The 20725-nt window shown below is 38.2% G+C and overlaps 1 protein-coding gene across 4 annotated transcripts in view; it reads right to left on the reverse strand.

Annotated features, from left to right (window-relative positions):
* Positions 1-20725, reverse strand: part of LOC145993769 (T-complex protein 11-like protein 1) — a 111844-nt gene that overhangs the window by 9501 nt on the left and 81618 nt on the right. For all 4 annotated transcript variants that reach the window (XM_083129539.1, XM_083129538.1, XM_083129540.1 and 1 more), the window contains 7 exons: positions 13370-13585; positions 6853-7047; positions 5758-5878; positions 4872-4985; positions 4481-4600; positions 2446-2569; positions 120-274 (listed from right to left, as the gene is read on the reverse strand). In XM_083129539.1, coding sequence (XP_082985665.1) covers positions 120-274; positions 2446-2569; positions 4481-4600; positions 4872-4985; positions 5758-5878; positions 6853-7047; positions 13370-13572 — 1032 coding nt within the window. In that variant the 5' untranslated portion in view covers positions 13573-13585. The remainder of the gene's footprint in view (positions 1-119; positions 275-2445; positions 2570-4480; positions 4601-4871; positions 4986-5757; positions 5879-6852; positions 7048-13369; positions 13586-20725) is intronic.

Here is a 20725-nt window from a genome sequence, read left to right on the forward strand (position 1 = left end):
AGCTTTGTGGTAAATGTGAGTACTAAGTTTCTCTGCAATTTAGAGATCCATCTTAATTTAGAGCTAACATACTTATTCAGATTATTATGATAATAGGTAGGTCTATTTCAAACAATCACCTCAGGAAAAACATTATCGTCATTCCATTCTAGGAGCTCCAAGTAGGCATCTGTTAGAACCTTCGTCACGTAGGTACGCTGAGCACTGGCATCTGTGATTCCTGCTACATCGTGCTTGTGTTTCAACAACCACTGCCGAGTGTACTCCAATCCATCTACAACAGATATAAATAGACTACGTAGAAAGCACAATTCTGCTTTTTTGGCCTTAGTATAAAATATTTTCAGCCAGTAAATATCTATTACTCAGGAATAACTCCAAATAAACATTGATACCAAGATACCTTTTTGTCTACCTGAAGACTGTACCTAAAAGGACTGTCATACAATTAAGTTTAAAATACCTAACATGAACACCATTCAATTCATGATAGTGTAAATTATTTGTGAAAAAGAGTATTACATATTTCATACTATAGTTTGTAAAGAGAAGAACAAAATTATAGCAGTAGCAAATATTTATGAATTAACAATGAAATCAAGTGTGGAACAGAAATTGTGTTCTAAACTCATTCTATGCTCATATTGGCTAATGAGGATTGATTTATTGAGTTAAAATTGTTTGTGTATTTCGGCATGTGTGGCAATTTTGCACCCTTGAAAACCTTGTTGTTTAACATTGCCGTAGAGAAGGTTATATGGGAAGCTCGGGTGCAAATTAGGGGTACCATATATTATAAGCCAATCCAGATACTAGCATATACAGATGATGTGGACTAGGAAGATCTCTACACGCAGTAGAAGAAGCATTTCTGGCCATAGAAAGGGAAGGAAAGAAGATGGGATTGGTGGTGAATGAAGGGAAGACTAAGTACATGGCAGCAGATAAAGCACACGGACATAATCCATCACCAACCATAACAATGGCTAATTATACCTTTGATAGAGTGGATTCCTTTATCTACCTGGGTTCTGTTCTGACATATGAGAATGATTCACAGGAGGAAGTAAAGGCACGACTTATAGCAGCGAATAGGGCCTATTATGGACTACAGAGACATTTTAACAGCACCATATTGTCCAGAACAACTAAGTTAACACTTTACAAGACACTGATAAGACCTGTAGTGACCTATGCTGCGGAAAAGTGGACCATTTCAAGGAAAGATGAACAGCTGGTAGAGAAATTTGAAAGAAAGATATTACGAAGAATATTGGGACCAGTATGTGAGAATGGAAAATGGAGAAAGCGATTTAATAAGGAGCTCTACGACTTATATCAAGAACCAACAGTTATTGGTGTAATAAAGGCGGCAAGATTAAAATGGGCAGGTCATGTGATACGCATGAGTGATAGTGACCCTGCAAAGAGAGTGATGTTGGATAGGCCAGGTGGACAGAGGAAGTGAGGAAGGCCTAAATTAAGATGGGTGGATGGAGTGGATGAGGATGTTCGGAAGCTCCAGTATAGAAATTGGAAAGTTGTGGCAAAAGGTAGAGATAGATGGAGACAAATCACAGAGGAGGCCAAGGTTCATCAGTGGACTGTAGTGCCATAAGAAGAAGAAAAATCCCCTCATCTAAACCCTTACTTTAAAATAAAATAGTGGCGTTTTGTACATGTTACTGCATTTACTGCATGTAAATCAACTTTTCTCATCTATTTGTTTTATATACGTATTTAGCTAAAATATATGGAAAATTGCTTATCATATAGTTTACAAGCTTTTAAACCAGAATTTAAGTAAACTATTTAAAGAACTTAAAGACTGCTTTACGTATGCTGCTGATCGTACCTGATGCACCCTTCTACCGATGCGTTGTATGCGAGAAGCCGAAGAAAAGTGAGCAGGTAGCCATTAAGAACACATGGTCTGCAATAGTCAGTTTACAACTAACATAGAATGTTGTTAGAAGAAACATTTTTCATCTTTCAATGAAAAAAATTCAAGTCTTTTTTTTGCAACTGCATGAATTTTGGGAAAAACCTAAAAAATGAGAAAAATAAAACCAAAATGCAGGATTTGCATTGTATTTTTCCTATTTACCATTGCTCTTCTGCCATTTTTGGAAATTTCAATAACAAGGATGAGTGATGACTGGATGAAATTGATGAATGGACACTCACCTTTGCCCAGGCCTGGATTCAAACCCAGGATCCATGGCATCGTAGCATGCTGTGCTAACCTCTCCACTACAGAGATCGGCGGCAATATCAAAAGTTAACCAACAGACCAACACCGAAAAAATTCAGATCCCCTATATTTATTTACTTATTTTACTTTCAGTAAGCAATAAACAAGCTCACCAGTCTTAGACAAATGTAAGTAGCGTGTTTATTCAGAAATTACTTTTACATATCACAAGAAGTAAGAGCAACACATACCATCTTGAACTTCCAAGAACTCAGCAAACTTCTTTTTCTCATACTCTACACTTTGTGCTACAATATGTGGTCGTATTTGTTGGATGGTAAAATTTGCCATGTCGAGCTTCATCAAGTCAAGAGTCTGCAAAAAATAATAAAAATGTGAAGTTAATAAGGAAACCAAGAACAGTATGAGATAATTCATGTGAATGAAGACAGTTGCATTACAACAATGAAATAAATCTTTCTACAGCAAATCTAATAAAAATATTCTTTAAAACAAGTGTGTCTAATATTTAACATTCTGATGCAAAAACACAAGAGAAAAATGTTAATTGAGACACATCCGCTGAGCTAATATCTTAAAGACTGACAAAGATAATATTAGTTTCAAAAATTAAGGTCTGTAAGTTAGAATAATCTCTATTTTTAATGATCATGGCTTGAAAATAATGAATTCACAATTTGATGAAAAAGTTCCCACGCAGGAAAGATCTAATAACTTGTTTCAAAGTATCTGGATAGTGAACACCCTAAGGTGCATTGGGTGGGGGTGGGAGGGAGGCAAGGAGAAGAGAGGGGGGAGGCAGAAATCCTATCCTGCATGCTTGTATCATGGCTCTAATGCATGAAAAGTTGGACACTACTTGATGTAGGTGATTCCACGCTTCTTCACTAGATATCATTATGTATTGGTTGATGTAGTTGGATCGTTCCTTGGTCAAAAGTGTCAAGAATTTATCCACACACATCCAAAATTTCCTCATCATACCCTAAAATTTTTCACAAGGCCCCTATTCATAGTCATTTAAGCTCTAAATTTAATCCTTCTACTCCCCACCCTAAATATGAGCTTACAAACACAGGTGAAAAATTCTGTCAACACTGTCAAACAGTGTTAAACATCCTATGCATTGGAGCAATGAACAGAGCACAAAAATTGCAAATTAAGAATGTTCAACAACAACCAGGCCCTGGCATCAATTATACCGGGCCGCGAGAGATCCTCCTGAAGTTTGCAACTTGCAACCCTATCTGGAAACCATCTGGAAAGATGGCCTTTCATTCACCAGCAATAAAGAGGAAAAACTATCTCGCCAGTGCTGGTTAGAAATCTAAGCCTCTGAGAGGAGACTGTACCACCCGTGCAGCCTCCAAGGTTGAAGTAACTTGTACCCCCAGTTGGCAACCACCTGGAATGATAAAGTCTTTCGTTCGGGTTTCCACTCCCATATAACAGAAAATGTTTTCATGACAGTAGCGGTAAGTGATCAAACCATCGCAGAGCATTGCTTCTGCCTCCAATTTGGAGTTGACGGACGGGCACACTGCTCAATTTAGTTTGCACAACAATTTTTATTAACAAATGTATTGAAGTGGTAGTATTCTGATTAATTGGATTTTTTTTTTTGCTGTCTGAAATGAAACATGCCAATAAAAATCAGCACTTACCAAATTAAATAATTATATTGGCCAGAAGAAACTAAAAGATTTCATTAGATCCAGTCGTTGCCAACTAATTTAAACCGAATGTTATACATGACAATAAGCCTAGACATAATCAAACTATGATTAAGCCACAATTTATTTATTAATATTAAAATTCAAGGTTACATATTAATTAACGTAATAAAGTTTTTAAAAAATAGAAAGCTATTTGCGAGTAAAATTGTTGGGATCTGGGCATTGACTTTTAAAAAATATTTGCCGGGCTGCGGGCTCCAGAAGGTTGAGAGCCACTGCTATATGTACTGTCAGTTACACAAGTCACATGGCAGAAGATAAAATAATTTGGCAAGAATGAAAATTTTCATTTGTTGTCAGGGATACTTGATCTAGTGGGGAGGGGGAGCTGGGCATACCTTAATTTGAACACTGGTGATGTGTCACTGAGACCAAGGGGGTGAATAGTATAATTTTGCAGGCAGTGTGGAATGTTTTGTTATTTTTAGCGAGAGAGTAAATACCTGGCCTTTCAACTGTCCACAAATCTGCAAATATCTCGCACATACATTACAAACATACATCACATATGCACGTAGACTCTACGTACCTCCATTATTCCTTTGAAGACAGGAACAGTTTCTTTAGTCTGAGTTAACTCCCGTATCTTTTCATCTCTGATAGGGGCACACAGTTTTCCCATCACAGATGTAACATACTGGGCATAATACTGTAACCAAAATAATATCAACTTAGGTACAAGAGTACAGGATATTTGTCATAAAACAAACACAAATATAAGCTATTAAACACGTAATTCACAGTATGTCTTTGCAACAGCAAACAATGAAACTAGGAATAATTGAATGAAATTTTTGTTACTGTCTAACTAAAATTTACAAAAAATGCAATAATTCGTACAGAAACACATTTTTAATGCATAAGTACGTGAGAAAAATTAAATCGAATTTTTTATCATTATACAACGACGTGCTACTCACCTGAAAATCAAGAACACCAGCTTTAGTCTGCTGTTCTATCAAGACTGAATCTAAAACTTCACAAATTTCATTTTTGATCTTCGTGTGATGAGGAAGCAGCAGAGATAGCATATTCTGGAGAAAAAAAGCATTAAAAAAATTGTAAAAAACTGATTACAAGACTATATTATCTGTAAATTCGTCATGTGAGAACCAAAGGGACGTAACTTCAATGTATAAAATTTACATGAGAGGAAAAAAATGTATTCTTAAGAATATGTCTGACTTAAAAAAGAGTCAGTAAATTGAGATATGCAACTCCACCTCATTGCTATTGATTACAAGTGGAGATATGCTGAACTACCTTCAAATAGAGCTCTTCAGAAAACTTTATTTAAACAACAATGAAAAATGCATTTTGGAGTTGCATTCCTCTGGTTCTCTATGATGAATTCATCAATGCTTATTATACATTTTAGAAATAAAGCACATGATTACATGTATGCAACTAATTACTTATAATAAATAATAAATTCTTTCTTTCCATTGGCACATATCTATGGGTATGGAAAACGTCAAGCATTTACATCATAATGTACTTGAACAATGAATACAAAAAGTCATTTAAAAAGATAATTCCACACAGAGATTTTCTTATTTAAGATCTGTATTTTTTTCAGTACAACACAGTGCCACCATCAGAGCAGGAAATTTAAATATGAATACAAATATACATATGACATAGCCACCTCAGTGGCAGAGTGTGTTGCATGGTTTGTGACCTTGCTACTGAGGATTTCAGGTTTGAATTTAGTGCATTTGTAAAGTGGAGAAAATGTTACATGTCAGAAATAAAAAAGAAAACATTAAGTTAATCTGGATTAAGACGACAAAGAATATTTCTTACCTCCCTGATGTTCTTCAGCAGAACCATTGCTTGTGCATAGTTAGGTGGATCCTCATTCAGTTCTTCAGTCAGGAGGTCCCAGAAAGCACGATGCACCGTGTCCTTAACTTGTTTCACTAGGCTAAAAGTAAAAAGAGTACAACAGTAAACAAAATATGTTGCCTATTTCATTTCTGAACTTCATTAAGTCTTCCAGAGCACACGAGGATATCCTGGTAAAAAAGGCAAAGTTCTCAGTGGACTTTGCACCATGGCATGAGCCATACATAGGGGGATGTGGGGGTAGGATGCCCTAGAGCTGCTTTATGCAGGGACCGTATTCTGACTTAAGATCACCCACCCTGGGAATAGAACCAGAGTCTAAACGGTGACAGTCAGATTCCCTACTGACTAGATCCCCATGGCTCCTGGATGCCCTGGAATCACCTCTAAATACATCCTTGTTCTTTACCAAGTTGTTACGTATCGTGGTTGTGCAGTCTAAGGCATCAGGCTTTGGGCTCGAGCTAAGAGACACATGTTGATTTGAGTCTCCTGGGCAAAGTGCAACAACTTCATTTTGATATTTCAGCCAGTGTATGGAACCACTGGCTACTCACCACCATAAGGAAATCGGGGAGCTACAAAAGGGCAGCGTAACCTGGTCATGGAAAGCTACAATAACTGGATGTGGGAGTGAGGCCAATAGGTAGGGCTTGGCCTCTCGAGGGCTGTTACACCATTATTACGTGTACCAAGTTTCAGCAATCACGGACTGGCTAAATGCAAATCGCTGATGTGAATAAATTCCTATCAATTAGAGACTTGCATAAAGATTAACAAGCACATGTAAAATGGCCAAAATCCTATTTGATTTGTGGTCGAGCAACAACAATCCACACTAAAAACATAAGTGTACTCAGGTCCTGTCAGTGTGAGTTATGATCTGGAATGACACAATGAACTAACAAAATTAAGAATGAATATTTGTCTCATCACTGACTTCCTTCCTGTTTATATAAAATTAACTCCTACATTTAATATTGCTGAAAGTCAAATTAAATGGAACAGTAACTAGATTGATTGACCAGAAACAGGATAAGTGCACCAAATTACCTGTTTTCAGGTGGTTCCAGCTTCTCTAGCTTGAAGTCCTTGTCAACAGCTATTTCATGTGCTAGCACCATGTTGGAAACTCCATTGGCAGCCTTCATAATTTCCTCCAAGGACACAAATCTTGGAGGGGAAGCCGCGACTCCAGGAATGACAAAACCATGAGATGGGGAAGAGGAACTGTCATATCTTCGTTGCCTATAGCAGAGAAAAAAGAAACACATTCTGAATTTGTACCTTCACCACATACCTGCGTAACAGAATATATTTCTTTGCCTAGAGGAGGGTTGCTATATTTTATGTGGGAAAATCAGGGACACCACTGATTGGAAGCCTGTTGGAGACGGGGGGAATAAAGTAGTACGTATGTACACCACAATTATTATAATCTATATAAAATTTGTACAAAATAGTTTACTTACGTGAGTGAGTATAGAATTTCGAAAACTACGTTTCGGGATTCGACTGCCCTTTTCTTCAGGTTATTTTTCCTATAGGCACAAATCATTTTATGCCGTGTCAAGAGTGTTAAAAGGATTGGGTTAAAAGGTTTGGTTGAAAAAACACTTGTTGAAAACAGGTCACCATTCAATTAAAAAAAAACATTAAAAATCTTGCTATAAGGTGTTCCCCATTCTCCATAAAACCTCATTTGCATGGGATCCTATTAAATTGACTAAACACATTCCCTTGTTCTGCTTGCTCTGCTGAGAAGTCGTGAAGGTTGATTCCCCTCCTATGTAGTTCCGCCTTCCCCTACCTGCATCACCAATCCAACTCTAACTCTCTTTCTACCTCAACCGCATGGACCACTTCCGGAGTGACATGGAATCCTATCTTACGATCTTCTTTCTTTGTTCTTTCCCATTTTTTAAAAAAAATTACCCATCCTTCCTCCAAATTTCCATCATCTCTGTTCATTTTTTTATTTTTTCCCGTGCAGATGTTTGCAGCCTCATAGACGTTTCTATTCAATTTGTTGTCTTCTTTTCTAATGACCTCTTTGTTTACGATCTTATGTCAGCTTATGATTGTATATTCAGACAATCCAGTTTTGGGTACTCCCTCCCTAATGTCGTCTTTGTGTTCCCCCCATCTTATACGCATACTTCTTCCCGTTTGCCCTATATACTCTTTGCCACATTCACAACTAATCCTATATACGCCTTTGGCTTCCTTCCTACAATTATTATTGACAGTCTCTTTATCTTATTATTTACACTTCATAATGAGCAGAAATACATTTCGAAAACTATCATTAAACTTGTACTTCTTTTTCGGCGACATAACGAACTAAGCTGCTATCTCGCAATGTTGAAAATTTGAAATCTGTGCACTGAACAGATAGGCACCTGAGCACTGACTGTTTACAGTAAGCATCTGACTATACAATGGAAGAGAATTTTAACTGAAATTGAGCACTGCAAAGAGAAGGGATTAAAATGAAGTCAAAATTCTCTCCGGCACATTCTTGTAACTCAATAATTCTTGTACAAGTGTTATTGACAGGGAGTTAGATAGATAGATAGATTTATTTCCTGTAAGAACCATACATGTAACACTAATTACAAGATTGGTATAGGAAACGTCATATAACATTACAATGTATTATATACGTATTATACATTACTAATACAGAATGTAGATAACAATTGATAATTAATCAAATTTGATTTGAAAAAATTCCACAGCCGAATAAAAACAATGATATATAAGCATTATATAAGCATACTTTTAAGTTGATTTTTAAATATGTTCAGTGGACAGTTTTTAAATTTCTTAGGCAAATGGTTGTACAATTTATATCCATAAAAGTAAACACTCTTATTAAAATTAGATGTCCTGTTGCTTTCATAATGCATGTCATCTTTCTTCCTCGTTTCATACGAATGTACACTACTATTTGGTTAAGGTTGAACATATTTTTCTGCAGAAATATTAATGCTTCATATCTACTGATTTGTAAAATAATCATTTTAAAATCACATCTACTCATTTAAATAGAAACAATGTTTATGAAAGTATAGTCCCACCTGATTCCGGGACATTAGTGCATCCTGAAGAAACTTTTTGGAACACCGGGACAAATAATATCATTGTGGGACTGTCCAGGAAAATCCAGGACGAATAGCAATCCTAGCCTAGAGACAATTTAGAAACGATATTTGGGCTAACTGTTCTTAAAAGGAATTCCATCCAATACCAAAGATTTTGAATGGCTAGATCGGCCAAGAGAAACAACTCACTTGTCAAGATTTGTCCTTGTCAAAGGTTCGTTCACCCTTCCTTGTGACAGGTTGGGGTCCCACACAAAAATTCCATGTACATTTCTGAAAATGACGCACCCTCCTGGAAAGCAGATGACAAGATCAAAGGCAGGGCTGAAGTGAAAGATGTGAAACAATCTTGTGGGTTAAGAACGCGACATTTTCAAAAACAAGCCTTATTATAATGCTAGGCTCATTCTGGAGTTCCTGGGAAAGGGATGAATGTCACTGTGGGAGGGAAAGTTGTGGATTTTCTTCTTGTGCTCTACCCTTCTGTGTGACTGATGGCTGATGCTGACACTGCAGTGACTTGTTTTTATTGCAAATGACAGAGAATAATGGACAGCAGGGCATATACAGAGCTGCCAAATGAGCATTAAATATTTCTGTATTTGTATATTTTTATGTCATTTTCCTCCCTCTACAGGTTAATCCAAACGATAAGAATGTTGTTTACTTTTGTATTTATTTTGAATTCCTTGTGCAAGTTGTACGCTATACGCACTGCATAAATTTTATTTTACAAATATAACTGTCTCTCCTCTTAAAGACATGTCTGATGAAATTGGGGATTATGAAATGAAGCAGGGACACTTATAATAATCCACCAATTTTTTCGGTGTATTTGCAACACTTTAACAATGCTTGCAACATTTAAAAATCTTCTTCTTCGTTAGCATCCTCTGGGGGTAGAAAGAAGTTCACATAAAATGCCACAGGGCATTTTAAGAGATATAATGTTATATGAGAATAATTTGGAGTATTTAATATCATTAATATAATGTAATATGATGTGTTTTGTGACTCAGTAACTAGCCTTTGTTATTTTAAACTGGAATTATACAAATATCAGCATCGGTTGGAAACGGTTAAGGTATCGGCAAATGGTGGTATCAGTTCAGCCCTAATAACAACTTCTCTCCTGAGATTTCAGTCAGTGTATGGGACCGGTGGTTGTGAAGAAATTGGGGACCTATGAATAAGCAGCATAACCTAGTCATGGAAAAACGTACAACGACTGAGGGTTTGTTGTGCTAACCACACATTACCCCGTAACTGGTTGGATGATTGCACACCTCTTCTGAGGCATGAGGTAGTGAAATCGGCAGTTGGTATGTAGGCTCTGGTCCTCAAGGACTGTTGCGCCATGGGGAAAGAAAACACTCATGTTCTACCACTATGATGTAAAATTGTAGCCACTCCATTAAAAATGGTCCATCTACATTAGTCAGGACCATTGACACAAATTCGCATGTGCTAATTGGACAAGCCCAGTGGCAAAATAGAGTTGATGGCTTCATGGGGAAGCACGTTCCATGAAAATTGTATTGGTCACTTTGAAAGGATCTGTTGCAGTAGTGATGACCGTATCATGAAAGTGTGATACAGGAAACTACTGAACACATACAAGTGAAACACTGGTCGGAAACCTACAGAATAGTTTTGTGCACATATCTAGTGACTACCTCTTTCGGGTTTATATTTGTCTACTCAAGTTAGCCCTCACCTACTTCAGTGTGAGCAGTCAGATTCAATCCCTGGTATGAGCTCCAACTTTTATTGGAGGTGCCTTAGCATCTGGAAAACCAGATGTCAGTTGTAATTGGATGCAATGCACTGACCATGCATCTCCAAATGGAAAGCCACGATGGCAGTTATTGACCCCACAGTAACATTTTTTGGCTATACAAATCTCTCTCGCTCTCTCTTTTTATAGAAACTCTCAGACAATGTTATAGTCCTTGAAGCTTTCCTGGCGGCGAATGATGAAGAGGTTTTCTCGGGATATCAACCATGTAATTTCCTGATAGGCTTCGTCAGCGTCCATGGTGGAGTGGTTAGCACATCATGCCATGACGGCAGGGGTCCCAGGTTCGAATCCCGGCATGGGCATGGATGTTAGTAAGTGGCACAAAAAAATCGAAGTAAAATAAAGCAAATCAATCAATCCAGATAGGCTTCTGAGCTTTCGAGAGCTAACATCACTCTCATCTTCAGGGACATTAGCTCTTGAAAGCAGTGGCGAAGCGTGCTGTCTCTGGAAGGGTAGGCACAGGACGGAGCAGGGTTTGGGGGGAGGGGAAGATGTGATTTTTTTAACAGTAGTATGTTAAAATATAGCCCCTAGAAAATAAAAGATAACATATTGCCTGAATCTCGTCTACTTAAGTCGGGATAGTGATTGTAAAGGATAATGTAGTGATTAACGCTCTCGCCTTATAATCAAGAAGTAGAAGGTTCAATTCCTCCTGGAGGCATTGGTTCAGATTCTACTTTAATCTAGTCTCGATTAGATATCTGAGAATAAAGGCGCTTCTGTCTCGAAGGTCGAAAAAAAGGGACAATGAGACTCGATGTTCTGACCACGCGTCACCCAATGAAAAAGCAGTTCTGTCAGGCCCTAGCCATCTTACATTTGTTAGATTAAAGCTGCTCGTAAAAATTATTTGCTACTTCAATAACAGTATTGTAAATGTTTCTCGCATTACAGAAATGGTTGGTTCACTTGATCGTCACTTAGCGTTTATTTCTTTTTAATGCTGACCTCCGCGGCAGATTGGTTATAACAGCATGCTATGACAAGGGCCTCAGGTTCGAATTCCCACCTGGGCATAGGTGTTCTTCGTGAGTGTCCCTTTGTCAATGTCATCATATTATTGCTCATTCTCATCTTCCCAATTAGCCAAAAATGGCAGAAAGCCAAGTAAATTAAACTAAATCTATCAATCAATTATTTCTTTTTAACTTTGCATTATGCATATAATTCTTCTTCAACAGGCGACTTTTTTAAAAAAAATATAATATGATTTAGAAAATGATGAAATGCTAAATGAGAACATGGACTGTGTAACACACCGACCAGAAAATTTCAGTAACATGGATTTTCTCTATATGTTTGCATTGTACGTACTTTGCCCCATTTTAAAAGTAGCGCGTTTTCAGTTATGTCACTAATCATGAAAGGAAATTTCGCCTCAATATCCCTTTCCTCAAAGAAATAAAATACTTTCCCTCTCTGAATCGAGATTGCTGTGGGGCACATCCAGCAGCTAACACTTCGCGAAAAAAGCGGTTCCTCAAAAGAGCTGAAAGCACCAAACTTAATACTGGTAACCAACTTGCATGCATTATTTGCAGTTAGAATTCTAATATTGCCTACTTTGATAGGTTAGGAGGCCAGGCTTAGAGGTGTTAGCAACACAGTTTCGCTACATGTTAGCAGCTGGGTGTGCTCCGCTCCCGGCACAGCTCTGAATCTTCCATGGAAACACTGCTTCAACAAGCTCTGTACGTCCACTGCCTGCTTCGTCACGCACTCGTACACGATCGGCACTCTTCGGAAGTCAGGGAGAGGGGGTGAGAGAGAGAAAAGAGGCCAGCCTCTCAGGTTATATTACAGGCGAGCACACCCCTGAAATTATGCTTTCCCGCACGAATCACATAGGTTGTTATGGGACCAGCTGAGGCACTCTCGGGCGGGCCTCGCTGAATGCTCAGATACGGTTCCAGGCAGGTTTGCAAACTTGCGGTAATTATCGGAAGACCAAGAATTTCAGTTTTCTTTTATTAAGCGTCGTTTAATGAAATTTATAAGTAATAAAATAATCCGTTATAGACAAATATATTAGGGTAGGCCCGGCCTCATAGGACGCTTCGCCACTGCTTGAAAGCTCAGAAGCCACTTCAATCCCTGAAGATAAGAGTCACATTAGTTCTCGGAAGCCTATCTGGTTGATATCCTGAGAAAACCTCTTCATCAATGTTGAATTCAATTTTCAAAAGCTATTTTTTGTACAAAATATAAATTATGCTTTTAAATTAAGTAAACCACCAAGCAGTAAAGTTATTATAGTTAATTTGTTTTTAGAATTTGTATTCCCTTTCACATAACATGTTAGTACAGGAGTATCATATAGTATTTTCTTTCTCAAGCAGTATTCTTCACATACACTTCATTGCATTATTGGCAAATATCTGTAAATGATAAATTATTTAAAGAAAGATTCTCAATAGTATCAATCCTAATTTTAATTTAGGATTAGGATAATAGTGGCACCATCTATTAGAAAATATTTTGAACTAACATTGACAGCCTGTCAGCAAAAGCTAGAAGATAGCTTTAAGAGAACATCTAATAAGACAGTAATGTATCTGTTGATTGTTAATTGTTACATAACATGGCGAGTACCAACAGGTTCAATTAAACATAGTAACATCATCTGTTGCAAGAAACAAAAGAAAATATTACATACCTTTTACCCTTATCTGGCTGAGCAGATTTTGAAGAGTCGTCACTGCTTGTGGACTCTTCGCTGTCTGTCCTCTGGCGAACATGGCCTCCGAGAGATAGTATTCCTGGACAACCATGTTGGTTTTCTTTGTCATTTCCATCCTTTAGATTTATCTCTGTATTTAGTTTCTTCCCTGCAGCTGCATTTTCCTCATTACTGTCCATTTCTCTTAAGGCTCTGCAAGACAATGTACCCATTACAAGAAGAAATTTTTAACACAAGACCCCCTTCCCCCCCAAAAAAGTATGGGTGTTAGATGTCAAACATATTTCTAGTCATTATGTTAGTTATGGTCCAATATCTTTAGTTGAATTCTGAGCATTCTTGCCTATGATAAGAAAGGACGTGGGTTTGATTCCTAGTAGGAGCCTCAAAACTTCTGTGTTGGCCCAGCATTAATTAGTACAGTGAGGACTAATCTACTACAACGTTAGATGCAAATCTCGTTTAATTTTTGGAGTCAAACTTCATAGAGGCTTCCGGTATTTGCAGATGCTAATACAGATAATAAACTTCAGGTTTGGTTCAAAATTACCACTTTCATTGATATAGCTAAATAGAAACAACACTACAATCTATGCTATTGTGTAGGCTATGTGTGTGTGCTTAAAATATTTGTCTACAATCAGTTCCCACCCCAAGTGCCGAGGTCATGGCACATTCATTGTTAGGTAATTCGAGTTAGGTTCTGATAAAGTCAGAACTGGAGGTTTTATTTCAAAAGGGCAAAACATGCTTTGTTGCCTTGTGCATGAAAAGATATACCGGCACACGCACAGAGGCGCAACCACGAATTTCTGTCTGGGGGGCAAGTACCAGGATAAACGTACCAATAAAAAAATATATAATTTTAATAAAATTATGTTAATAACAATAATGTTACTAATAATAATGTTGTTATTATAACTATTATTATTATTGGTTTGATTTATTTTACTTCCCTTCTTGTGGCATTTTTGGCTAATTTGCGAAGATGGGGATGAGTGATCATATGATGAAATTGATGAATGGACACTCACAAACATCCATGCCCAAGCCAGGATACAAAACCGGAACAAACAATATTATTATTAGTAGTAGTTGGTAGTAGTATCAAAAACGTTATTACCCTTGTAAATTATGCAAAAAGGTGGTAGAGGTTGATGCTAAAGCATTTGTGTTCGAACAAACAATTTGAATTATTTTTTCAATGCATTCTCTCTTTTACAACTTTTGTGCTTCCCCGATGGTGTAGTGGTAACATCGTCACCTTGTAATCAAGGGGTCCCGACTCCCGGGTTCGATACTCGGTGGAGGCACATGGCACAGTGGTTCGGATCCCACTCTAAACTGTTAGGTCCAGTTCCGATTAAGCTTTCTGTGCATAAAGTGGACTTAAAACCACAAATTAATTAATCAATTTTACAACTTATTTTCATTTAGATCATTGGGCGCTTAGGGCCGATGCCGCCACCCCTAGCTACGGTTCTGAAGTTGATAAGACTAAGAAAAGCCGGAGGCATTGCGAGCAAGGAAATGTCACGAAAATTATTTTTATTTGCATAAAATTTGAAGTTGCGGGCAGTAATTGCCTCCTGCAGGTACACTTGGCCGTCAATGTTTGCCCCCTCCCTACAATTCATTTCCGTCCAAGGTTAGTGGGGGAGGGGGCACACGTACCACAGAAAAAAGATATGTGTTAAACATACTTAATGTTAATTTTTCTTGGAAGACAAAGCAATTGGTAACTTTATCGCGTTACCTTTCCAACTCTGTTATGTAACAATGTTATGTGTGTAATGTTATGTTATGTGTTTATTTTTTTTTAAGACTGGCATTGTTACACATGCGAGTTTCAAACAATCAGTCTTCTTTCCTGCCTGGCCATTAACAAACGCTTAGTGGAAGATCGTGGGGTATGTATTTACAAAAACAAATCAACAAAGGCTGGGCGGCTTGCATTGTCATTGTAAGCGATAAATGCCACAGCAGTAGCACGGGTTAAAAACAAATTGATTGGCGCCTGAAGGAGGCAGAGCAACGAAACATTTCTTGATAACACACAAATCCAATACATCAAGGTTTCTTTCGTATGAAGCGAAAGTATTGCAAACCGTTGATTTGAAACATTGGTTTCATAGGTCTAAATTGTCACTGTGTACGTAAGACACTTTTTATTATTCTTGATATTCTGGAAAAAATATTTGCCGCCCCTAGGCACGTGCCTAGTGGGTAATCCGCCACTGATCATGTATCAATATGTGGTTAGAGTGCCACACACGTAAATTTGCCGTTGCGTAGAAACGAATTTTCGTTTCGTCTCCCTCTCTCTTAGCATCATGTGTTCTACCCTGCTCGAAAACCTTCGCTATTGTTGCCACATTGTCATTCCATTCCTGGACACACTCGCGCAAACATCATTGAAAACAATTGAATAGCGCTCCAGCTCGCGGTTCCCACCGTTCGGTAGGGACGCTGATGTGGCAATATAGCACGGCGTAGTGCTTGCTTCTTTTATGCAGTGCATGTTCATTGGCTAGCTAGTAACTAGTGTTGCCAACTGTAATAATGAAGCACTATTTCTGTCACGGAAGGGGAAAAGGCAGGTAAAGTGGCGGTGAGTTTTGTTGGATTGGAAGCACCATATTTTTATTTTATACTAAGTATTTGACCGGTTTGACGTTGTGTGCGTGTATTGCGTGTGTGTATGTAAAAGTGTGTGTTTGCTAATGAACGTTAAATTCCATAATGCCTCCAGTTCTGTCGAAGTTGAAATCAAAAACCTTGCATAGCCGAGCTCGGGAAATTCTAAGCAACGTGCACGAGTTCATGAAGGAGGAAGCCAGTCATGGTGTTAGCATCCCAATAAAGCATTTTGGCAAGAGAGCAGCGAACAGCAGCAACAAATTGTTCATATTTCATAATTTTGGAATTATTCAAAATAAATAAATTATGTGGCTCCAACATCATTTCAACTCTGGCTCCGGCACGTGTTCTTGTAGAAATTGCATAGAGGAGGCTGTCATTTTTGCTGCTTAATGCGATACATATTGTTTTCTGTGTTAAAATTGCCATGCTTTGATGGGTGACCAAGTTCATAGCAGGGCCGGCGGAAGGGGAGGGCGAACCGTCCCATCGCCCAGAGCGGCAAAATTTGAAGAGAAGAAAAAAATAAGCCTATTGAAAACTGTGATCGAGCGAGATATTCTTTTGCGCTGAATAGTATTGAAATAGCATAAGAAGTCTCATTATTTATTTTATATTTTGATGTTTTAGTTAGGAATATATTGATTTTCAATTTTCCGTTTCTGCGTAATGACCGGGGGGGGGGGGTCGAAATAGAGCGGCATCTGCCGCCACCTCCCAGGGAGGCAAAATGACTAGCGCCGGCCCTGGTTCATAACAAAAGAAAAAGCCGCGCAGCTTATCGTCTAGTGGCAGTATATGTACTTGTTATTGTTGTGGAAGCCGGCATCCTTTGTAAATGTACAACAAAGGCAACCGACTGTCGCCGATCTCAGAGAGGAAATAATAATACTGCTTCAGGAGGAGTGTTATGGTGCAATTGTAGCGGTTTAACACGTTGGCATGTTATTATCTGCCGTTGCAGTTCCATACCAGTGTATACGGGTTTTGGGAGTGAAAAGTTAGAACGCCACCAGTGCATTAATGCAATGAAAAATAATATATATATTTTTTTATTTTGTTTGAAATCACTCAAATAAGGAATCGTATGAAGAAGTCTTCTTTGCAGCATTTTTGGTAATTTTATTTATGTGTTAGTTCATATTTTGCGAATTTTTAGTAGCTACATACAAAGCCACTTGTTAGTACATATTAATCCTAGTCCTGGTATAATGCATGACGTTTAAAACTCAACGTTAGATAGACCTGAATTCTCTAATTTTATTGTTGTACATAACAGCTGTGCATCGGCGCACTGCAGCGATTTTTCTATCTGCTCCATTAGCAACACTGCTTCTTTAGTTGTTTCGCGCATAGCACGGCAGAATTATCTGCGCTGGACTCTAATAACCCGTACTGAGCGTTAAGGAAAAGAGAGGTCACTCTTCAACTCTGAACAAAAATTAAACGATTGGAGAGCTTCAATTGTCAGACAATTATTTCTTACATGTGGCTCTAATGGTCAGGATTTTCTACATAGTACAGCGTATTATATATATCTTCAATATATTATTACCTTTTTGCCATACTTACATTTTAATGTTGCATAACTTTGCAATATAAAGCAAAATTTGACGATAACGTGGTGCTGCCATCTCTTGAGCAACTCCTTAACTACAGTCCAAGTACCGAAAGAGTCACTTTCCGTTTTAATGATATAGGTTTCGTGTTTTTCCTATTTTGTGTAATTTTTTCCTCTCTAGTCTAATCGCTACTATGAGGATAAGTATTATTAATAATCATAATAATAATTCATGGTTATATGATCCCCCTATCACCAACAAAAAGAAGTCTGATATGTGAAAAGACTCTCGATTAACCTTCCTTCGATTGATTGATTGATTTGGTGTTTTAAGTCCACTTTATGCACAGTAAGGTTAATCGGGACTGGACCTACAGTTTAAAGTGGGATCCGAGCCACTATGTGCCTCCACCGGGTATCGAACCCGGGACCCCTTGATTACAAAGCGACGACGCTACCACTGCGCCATCTGGGAGGCCCTAAGCCTCCTTCGAAATACCTGTCCATTCCAATCAGTGACAACGTGACAACAAATTGAAGAGGCAGTCATAATTTACGTCAAATCCAAGTACAGAAAACACTGGCGTACGCAGGGGGGGGGGAGATGATGGTACTACAGCTCCTCCCGAAATTTTGAGAACATCAAAATTTTCAGACGAAAGCAGTAATGAACTCGGGGAAAACCAAAGTGGTAACTGAAAAAACCCTTAAAATAATCCCCGACTGCCATTTTTGTCTTTGAGTAACTTTTAACCGGTGGCATCCGTTGGATTTTATTTACCGATACTTTTCCAGCATTTTGGTATTTTGCTGGGTCCGCAAAAATACAGCGCGCCACTTTCGCGGACCTGGATATTATGCAAAATCCGAAGTTCCTTTAATTTTGCACCAATATTGTGTTGAAAAACTGTGTTGTGTGTTATACATAAGATGTATTTTAATATTCTTACGCAATTCTTGAATTACATAAAGCAAAACTAATAATTTTTTCCACACAATTGGAAATATCCACTTATACCCACTAATATTAGTAAATATTTTGATCAACTTTTAATTATTACAATTTTCACACATCGATTTCGGTTTGGTTATCGTATCGGCTCAGCCCCAGTAATTATGAAATATTTCATTGTGTACTCCGTTCTACCCTTCAAAAGGCAACGAACTATGTTTGCACGTTTATAGTTCCAGCCACCTCCGAAATAAAATTCTGCGTATGCCAGTGGCAAAAAAGGAGTGAAATCGTTGGTGAAAAGAGCACTAGAAGAAAGTGGCACGATTGGGGGAGCATTGAAGTGGAAAACTTAAATTCCGTTCTGTTGTGCAATGTTTGACATTACGACTGCCTCCAAACATCTACATAATTTCTTCTTTGTTCCTTACGGACACGAATCAAGATTACATGGGGCATATTAGGAGGTCCTCAGCTATCGCGGAAGGGAAAGTTACCTGAAAACATGATTTGTTGGCAGATTAAAGCTCCCACGAAAAGCGAGACGGTTACGAAATTATCGAGCCATTTACTCCAAAACTAATTTTTGAACACGAGAATCGAAGTGAAAACAGTTGGATTTCCATGAAGATATGGCCGTTGTACCGAATGATTTTTTTTAAGAAACGAGAGGGGGGGACATAAATGAGTAAGTACACACACCACATACGAGACAAGTAGCCAATCGTATCCAGTAGCGACTTCCTAACGAACGGATATTCAGGGCCTCCTGATGACGTAATGGAAACACCGTTACCTTGTAATCAAGGGGTCCCGGATTCGACACCCGGTAGAGGCACATAGTAGTTCAAATTCCAGATTAAACTGTAGGTCCAGTCCCGATTAGCATATCTGTGCATACAGTGGAATTGAAAACTAATGGATATTCATTTCTCTTCTTTAAAGCTGCCATCTGCTATATTCATCAAGGAATTATTATTTGTTCTGGACACGGGCGTCGTCGTTGGTAGGGGACAGGGGGGGGCACGTCACCAAATTATTCGAAAAGGAAAGTAAATATCTATGGAAGAAAGAGGAGGAAGAACAAGGTACTGTTGCTGAAATCTATTTCCACCACCTCTGCACAAAATATACTACAGATCAAACAGACAGGAAGACTGGAGAAGGGAACGCCATTTTTGTTTAAAAATGCTGTAGTTGGTTTTTCCTAGACAATTTATATTTCAGTTACATGGTCAGGATACGAGTGAAGGAGTTCTCGAATGTGAAGCCAATAGTATCTGCAGTGTTTCGTTCTCGCTCTCGTCTCAAGAAGAACAGTCTCGTTCTCGTCTCGAGTCACGAACTATAAAGAGTAGCTGTAAACATATATCAGCGTATTACAGAACAAAGTTCCACACCCTACTGAAGATGGCAGGAGAGTGTGGAGGAAGAATTGAAATACAAGAAAATTAAGGTGTAAAGCTTTGAATTGGAAATAATGGGTGAAGAAAAAAAAAAAAGAAAAAAACTAATTTTGAAGGTTATTGAAAAAATCCTCCCTTCTTTTCCCCGTCACTGTGTAGGCGTTCCCCCTTTTTGATAAATGCTGACACTCAAGAACCAATGGGTTGTAAGGGGTCAAGGTTGCAACTTGGCGAACTTTCACCCCCTCCCCTATTTCGCAAATGTGATAGTTATTTAGTAATTAATCCTGAACGACATTTCTGTGGGATGGAAAACTTTTCGATTTGGCGCCCCCGGGACCCCTTGATTACAAGGAGAGAACTTTACCACTACGCAAGTGATTGCTGCTACAACCTTTTCAAGCTTTCCCATTGGCTGGTAGCTTTATGGGGTAGTAAATAATCTGTGGTGGTTAGGTTAGGCAAGTTGGGTTTGGTTCTCTGAAGAAGAAAACGAAAATGGTTGTAGCAGCAATACTGACCTTCAATCAATGAAGAAGAAAATTATGATTATAATAATGATAACCACACATAGCGACAGGCTATTGTAGAACAAATATGGATTTCTACCTTGGGCCATAATGTTTATAATAGCACTATGTTTCAGTGTGTAGTAGGCTACGAAAAATCATCGAAATGTAATGAACACGTTCCTTAGATAAATGAATTTCAAAGTTTAACTTCAGAAACGTTAAAGACATGCATCAGCGTCGTCCAAGTAAGAAGAAAGGTAT

This window comes from Lepisma saccharinum, chromosome 10 (assembly GCF_977018435.1).
Source record: "Lepisma saccharinum chromosome 10, izLepSacc3.1, whole genome shotgun sequence".
In the NCBI taxonomy this organism is placed as follows: domain Eukaryota; kingdom Metazoa; phylum Arthropoda; class Insecta; order Zygentoma; family Lepismatidae; genus Lepisma; species Lepisma saccharinum.